General features: G+C 35.1%; 1 protein-coding gene across 2 annotated transcripts; it reads right to left on the bottom strand.

The window, feature by feature from the left end:
• Positions 1-899: 899 nt before the first annotated feature.
• On the bottom strand, positions 900-6,674 carry LOC120072037 (kinesin-like protein KIN-14Q). 2 transcript variants are annotated; one of them, XM_039024460.1, is made up of 16 exons: positions 6,257-6,674; positions 5,394-5,989; positions 5,131-5,296; positions 4,972-5,039; positions 4,662-4,875; positions 4,497-4,573; positions 4,318-4,417; positions 4,100-4,198; positions 3,828-4,004; positions 3,464-3,749; positions 2,996-3,157; positions 2,688-2,903; positions 2,555-2,592; positions 2,316-2,479; positions 2,083-2,208; positions 900-1,992 (listed from the first exon to the last, which is right to left on the bottom strand). In XM_039024460.1, exons 1-16 carry the CDS (start codon positions 6,291-6,293, stop codon positions 1,147-1,149), a joined length of 3,372 nt encoding a protein of 1,123 aa, XP_038880388.1. In that variant the 5' UTR covers positions 6,294-6,674; the 3' UTR covers positions 900-1,146. The 2 variants fall into 2 exon arrangements, with proteins under 2 accessions (XP_038880388.1, XP_038880393.1); XM_039024465.1 differs by having other exon boundaries at positions 5,394-5,983.
• Positions 6,675-7,740: the final 1,066 nt, after the last annotated feature.

Below are 7,740 nucleotides of genomic sequence, written 5' to 3'. Positions count from 1 at the left end.
TATATGAGAAGAGGCATCATCACATGTCAATAGTAGTCTTCCATATGAGATGTTTTTGACCAACAAAAATATATAAATTTAATATTTTTAGGATTATTTCGGGAAAAAAATATAATAAAGTCAAATAATAATAAATTTGGATGATTATGAATTTATTTTGAAAATTTTGTAAGTTACACAATTTTTATATTTTGATCGTGTTTCTAAAACAACATTGTCACATGGTTGCTTAGCACAAGTCAGGTATTTCGATTATTAAGAGTGCCGAAATAGTTTACAATTTTACAAAATTCAACCAACTTAGTGTAAGATTTGACTTAGGCTTTTTGGTATATATCAATTTGTTTGGTTAGTTTGAGTTTAAATAATGCATTTGTAGAGTTAGACGAGTTCATATATTATATAAAATTAATGTTCTTTAGAATTCAAAAGAAAATCAAGACTTTAAACCAGTGTTCTAGAATGGTCTGACATTCTCGGTTACTGCCATATTGAAAGAATAGATATATTTTCTTTAAAAAAATAGAAAGTTTAGGAGTAGTTTATTTTTAATATATAAAATTTAACCTTTAGTTTACTTTCACCAAGTCTTAGAATTCTTAGAAAACAGTTGGTATACTTGGGAGGAAAAAAAAAAAAAACTGAATCAACCAAGTTGAGACTAAGACCAATCCCCTGACTAGATTCATTTGAGTTACAAATTTATGATAGAATCCAAAATAGTATTTTTCCAGTCCATCCCCATGAACTAAATTTGTGTAGAAAATGAATCAAATATACCCTCCAAAACAACATATTTCACCAAGATTTTCCATACACAATGTTCCCATTGACGTGATCAACTGATTGCCAATAAATCAATTGAATCAATTTGAAGTAATCAAGAAGCTTGGAATTATATATAACTGTCAAGATTTCTAACAAATTTTGAATTCTGTACACACCAGACTAGACATACTAACAACAAGAGATAAGAATACCTTCCTTTTTCTGATGAAACTACATGAGAAATCAAGTAGATTAGATGATACCATCATCATCATCCCAGAATGAATATTCACACATACACGGGTATATATGAGAATTCAATGATCTCTACAATTCTTTCTTAACGCAAAGCAAACAAAAAGCCATTGCTTTTACTCACTAAATAACAGTTCTCCCTACTGTTGTTCCCATATTCCAACCCCTCTCCTTTTCCTTCTTACTTTGAGTTTCTTTAGTTACTCTCCTACCATTCCCTAACAACATCCTATGCGCCACCATCCTTCCTCGACTTCCGATTGAGACCCTGACTTTTTCCATCCCTAGATTGATACCACCTCGTCTCATATGTTGTTGCATTGGAGACTTCATTTGTATCTTCTTTTGAAGGCTTCGTCTCAAAATGTTGCTCGACTTCCTACCTCCATATTTTCTCTCTTTAGGACTGTCGCACTGTGGCTGTTCAGGCAAACAGTTACTGTCATCTGATCCATCGCCTTCGTCTATCTTGTAGGCTTCACATTGTGGCAATGGCAACATGGGTGATGGGAGATGAGTTGAGCTTGGTATACTTGGCAGAGGGATTAGGGAGTTTCTCCTAGGAGCGAGGGCCATCGGTACACGTCGGGCCATTGTGCAAATAGATGCTCTTCCTGTCCTCTTTGATGGCACAAATGATCGTTCGACCATCTCTGGATTGTTCTCCTTCTCTGTGGAATCTGTGTACGTGATGGCACCATCCACTGGAGGAAAGGGAAATGATGGTTTGAAGCCATTGTTTTCAGTTAGTGGCCGAGTGAGATTTATTTGCTCCTTTCCAACCATGCTGTTAAATGATCCATGGAGATTTTTTTGACTACCTAATGGTCGACTTGCAAGTTGTGGCCTCATTGATGCAGGCTTGTGGTCTTCTGATTCGGTTTTCATTTGCTGCTCTGCTATTTTGGCATCGACATGCTGACGTGCTAGCTTCCTTTCAACAAGAAGTTGAGCTTCAAGTTCTTTGACCTGTAAGGTGCACACAAAATCAGCACAAGAATATGGTTTCTTTTTGGTTGTTGTAATTGTAATATTCAGTCAATGTGAAATTTCTTTTACCTTATCTAGTAGATTTTTGTTTTTCTGATCTTTTTCCTTCATCTTCAAGTCTAATCCATGAATTGTTTCTTCCATTTTTCTGATCTGTAGATCTTTACTCTTCATATCCTGCTTTGTTTTCTCAGTCTAACACAGGCAAAATGATTGAACCATATTGAGAATATAATAGAACACATACAATGGCAGAACACTATTTAAAAACATGAAACCAAATAGGAGATTGAAGCTTGTACCATCTGTTTGCATTTAAGGAATTCAGACATATCAAGCTGTCTCTTTGCAGGACCCAATTCAATTCCTCTTACTCTGCTTGCAAAGTTCAACGAACAAAGAGTCTCATTCAAGTCATTTTCATTGGGACTGATCTGTACAAACATGAGTGTCTTTGAATCTCCCCCTAACAATAGGAATTCCATTTATCAGTAAAACAACCCAAAAGCAATGTGTAATGCTAGAACAGAATGTATACTACCTAGTGAATCTTGAAGCAAGTGAGTGAGCTTGGAGTTCCTGCCAAGAGTCGAGAACAAAATAACAAATTCCATTCATATACATTGTGTCACGATATAAAATAACAGCAAAGGAGTCCAAATCTTATTATTTACCTGAAAGGAACATGAGGGCTTTTTGTTGCAAGAGCAGATATTACATCACCAAGTGCAGAAAGAGATCTGTTAATATTTTGTGTTTCCTTGAGTCGTTCTCCTTGTACTTCTACTTTAGCAATCCGCTCGCTACCTGCCAAGTCCACCAACCAGAGTTTGCTGCTAGTGCATTCCCCATTTAGCAAATTCTCCCCCTTCACCATCACACAATGTATGCTGTTTGTGAAGAAACAACCAAAATCACCAATTAATATTCAGCATGACATTCTTTTACTAAGTAAACCAAATGTAAAAGAGAGAGGCAAGACCAGTGGGATCGACTGCTGTGCTCATTACAATTGGTTGAACCAACAGCTCTTGCGTTACTGCCAGTTTGCAAAACTTCCCAAACTTCATTCATGTTGTCGACAGGGGCCTCAACCATGCCAGGAACATGATGTATTCCTTCACTGATTTGTCTTATTTCGAGCCTGAAATAATTTACGAAAGCGAGAATTTTCACTATGGAACATGGTAAAATGAACATCTAACTTACCCATCATTTAATTGATAAACAACAATTATCAAAGGGTAGATAACAGGAAGGCAAAGCACAATGAGTCAAAAACTTTCCACTGCACTTGTACTGAAAATCGACATCATATAAGAGTCAGTTAGAAGAAGAATTATTTGCAACAGACTTGTTGATGGTGCCCGACAGTCTTGACATCTTTTCTCAGTGTGTTTATGTATGCAAAAAAATGAAACTTTGAGGAAATGGCTAATCACAGCATTACCTTTTCGCACTGTTCCCTGACTGAGATCCTGAGACTAGTAAGTCCCGTATTTGCTCATTATACACTTCCAAGACACTAACAGATACTTTATATCGATGTAGCTTCTGCCGCTCCTTTGTTAAGCGAAACAACTCCTCAAGAATCCTATAATTGACTCCACGAGCTCCTTCAGTGCCCTCCATTGTAAAAGTCTTTCCAGTTCCGGTTTGGCCATACGCAAATATGCAAACATTGTACCCATCTAAAACTGAAGCCGCAAATGGGGCAGTATCTTCAAAGACATCTCCTACAAATACATGTACACAAGTAATCAATATGCTATCCTACATCACATCAAATACACAAATAAACTCCCACTCATTACCTTGATTTATTTGAGGACCAAATACAGCATCAAACTTAAAGATTCTTCTGGGAGCCCCATTTGACTTAACAATCAACTCGCCATCTTTAGCTGACTCAAAATCAACAACCATTGGAGCTCCAGATGCAATCTCTTCTGTATTTAAGGGCCTACACCGACAAAACACCCTAATGTTTCCTGCAACGAAGAGTATACATCACTAACCACCTTCAGTTTCTCTAAGTGGGTCATATCTTTTGGAACCAGAACACTACACAATAAATCTAGCTGACCTTTCAACTCCAACATCTTATTGTAGAGTTCTTTCCGTTCCTTAGCTCCTTCAACAAATTTAGTCTTCAAGTTTTCTTGCAAATCTAATTGTTGTTTAACTAACAAAGATTCAAAAGCAGAGGGAAAAAACCAGTAGACTCAGATAGTTAATTAGCTAATGTATTCATAAAATTAACGTTAAGTAGATACTTGGAAGAAAGTTGGCACGCTAGCTTACATGCTGTCTGAATTTTAGAAGTCATTTCATTCATATCTACAAAGCAGTTCTTGAATGCAAGCGCCTCCTCCGATAATTTGATGTTTTCCATTTTCATAATCTGATAGATGAAACTTCTCAATAACTCGTTCTTATATTTCATGTAATTTGATATGTTGAATGTATACTTTACTGCGTACCTTTACTTTTCTGGTAAGGTCCCTCAATGAAGAAAACCATCTGCTCTTCTCTTTCACCTGTCCCTCAATGGCAAAAGCTGCAAACGGATTAAGGGGAAAAACAACAAATGGTCATCTAACAAATAGCAAAGTAGCAAAAAGCTATAAGAAGACGGTGTCTATTACCAAGAGATCCAACATGCATTGACTTGCGCATGAGCTCATTTTGTAGGTCATTTAGAGATTTCCAAGCTTCTTGACATTCCCTACCCTTTTCATTGTTTTCCTTTCTAAGTTCCTCCATATCTTTCCTTGCTGCTGCTAGCTCATTCTTCATGAGCTCAAGATCCTTTTGGAGCTCTATGTACTTCTTCTCTTTTACTATCAAGTCACTACCATCCTACAAAACATCACAAGTGCAATAATTTTAAAGAATGCCCACAACAAGTATTGATCCTAATTTCCTAAATATAATCAAATTTATAAGAAGGTTTACTTTGGACATCTCTGAGTTTTCTAGTCGAGAAGATCCCACATCTTCAAGCAGTTCAACTTCTTTAATATCTGACATGAAAATTTCAGAATCACAAGATGATAAGTACGAGATTTTTAACAAATAAGAACCAAGAGAAATATAATGCTTGGTTTAACTCACTTGAAGGAACATCTTTCCTCACAGAAATACCACAAACAATTGGCCTGCCCATCAGTCCTTCAAATCTAATGGTTAAATCTTTTACATCTACAGAAGTTTTGAGGTCAGATACAATGAGAGGCTTATTCCCACCAACACGAGCATATATATCCAGGCCAGAAACAACCTACAACCAAACCAACAACATATCTATCGAGATTTCTTAGGATTAGGAAAAGAAAATCAATATGATGTCATTTAGATGATTGGGAAAACAAGCTGACCTTCTGGTCTTGCAAATAGACATCGAACACCCTCATACCCGGAGGGCCATTGGTAAATACAATTTCAGCAAAATGCAGGTCAACAACATAATTCCCAGGTTCCAATGAGGAGAAATTGTAACAAAAGTTCCCATAACGAGCCGTTTGGTATAAAAGATGTTCAATTTCATCAGACCTAATGGTATCACCACCCTTGTACCAATTGTCTTCCACATAGTTTATCCCATCAAAAGTCACAGCATCATTTGAGGAACCTACATTGATACTAACAGCTTGAAGGAGTTCTTCAGATTGCAGAGAACTGGTAGCTGGAGGAGGAGCCAACTCAAAGGAAGATTCTGGCGACAGTTCTTGCTCATAGGCTTCACACAACTTTGAAAATCGAACAGACGGGGTCCTCTGATTGTAGTTAACCTCAATTCCAGAAAAGCTATTTTCAAAGGAAAGCTCCATGGAAGATTCGATAGGTTTACAACCCTTGATATCCAAGAATTCTGGTGAATCACAGTAGTCGTCTACTGGAATATCGGGAGAACCAGCACAGATAACTAGATCGGGAGAAGTCAAGGTAAATTCCGGAATAGATACCCCTGCAACTTATAATGATTCAAGATTAGACAAAAAATTAGGGTTTTCATCATCACTCCAACTATATGAAAATTGGGTCATAAAAAATTAGAGCATTAAGAGTGAAAATCAAAGAAAAGTCTCAATTCACAAACGTCAGTTAAGAACCCAGTAACCCACCATAAATTTTCAATCAATCACACTATTCCAAAAACTCAACCGACCTAGGAACAAGCCAATCTCATGTTAACAGCAAGAGAAAGATCATATAAAAAAGCATCGAACAGCATTATTACCTTCACCTGGGCTGGAACAGAAATCTTGATCTTCCATCCCAACCAAACTCTATCTTAGCGAAATTTCTTGAAAAGAGGAACAAGAGAAAGAGCAGGACAAAATCTAATTAATGGGTCAGAAATCTGTATGCGGTATGAAATGAAGGTAAACAAATACAATGTCAAGGTCTTGTAAGAGAGAGAGAAACGGAAATTAGAAGAAGAAAGTGGTGAAGAGATTCGAACGGCGGAGGCGGGAAGTAATGGAAATTCTGAGAGAAGCAATAATGAGAATGTGTAAAGACAATCAAAAAGGCGAAAAGAAGTGTTAACGCTTTCGAATTTCTGATTTTTTTTCTTCTTGGTAGAGAAAGAGAGAGAATGAAAGAAATTGCAGAGAGGAGGCGATGATTTTGGTTTAAGTTCAAAGAGAGAGCAAAAATTTGCGTTACTCTTTCTAGGACATTTTAGTCGACCGTTGGGCTTTTTTTTTTTCTGTTTTGAAATTTGAAATTTGGACCACCTAAAATTTTAAAAGAAAAGAAAAGGAATTTGAAATTTGTTAAACCGGGCAAGGGTTGGCCCGGTGGCTCTTCCTCACATGCCGGGTTATTTTTACTTTTTAATTTCTGCTTTTTCCTCAAATGGGAGAAAAAAAAAATTAAGCTAAGTTTTAGTCTCTAAAATATACAAATGGTAATGGTAGGGAAAAAAATAAAGGTATTTATGAATTTAGCAATGATTTTCTAAAATTGCAAATATAGCAAAAATTTTAAATATGGTTTTTATGATTTTTATTTTACCACATTGATACATCAATGAGTATATTTGACATACTTTATATTTGGTGTCTCAGTATATTTATTTTCGATAGATTAGTAGAAACTAATATATTTTATATAAAGTAGATCAGATTAGTTCGATTTCAATTATCTGATTTGGGTTTAACGTTTGTTTTCTTATGTTTTCAAATTTATTTATCTCATTTTGATGGTATATCTTAATTACATTAGTTGTGACAAGTAATATACCTAATATAGAGTATTTTAGTTAATTTGTTCTATTTTCAATTTTTTTTTTTTTTTTGATTTGATGGTATGTATGTTACATTGTTGGTATACCAGTTGTATAATGTTTATACTTCATATTTTGTATACTAGATATGAAAGAAAAACATATACTTAAATTATAACATTAGAATTTGAATTTAATATTAGTATTGATCCAAAATGCATTTCAAGTATACCACCAGTGTATCGATAGAATATCACCAATCATTGAAAATGCAATACTAGGTATTATATTGGTGTATCAGTAGTTTATAGCACTGATTCAAAATTTAGTGTATCCAAAAGTATATTAGTAGTCATTAAAAATCAATTTCAATTTTCAAGTATATGAATGGTGTAATAATAGGATATTAACGGTCATTCTAAATTTATTTCAAATATATAACATTCTTATATCAATAATTTATCAATTACATTCATTCTCAATTAATTTTA

The sequence above is a fragment of the Benincasa hispida genome, chromosome 1 (assembly GCF_009727055.1).
Source record: "Benincasa hispida cultivar B227 chromosome 1, ASM972705v1, whole genome shotgun sequence".
NCBI lineage: Eukaryota > Viridiplantae > Streptophyta > Magnoliopsida > Cucurbitales > Cucurbitaceae > Benincasa > Benincasa hispida.
This window is presented reverse-complemented; position numbering and strand designations above follow the sequence as displayed.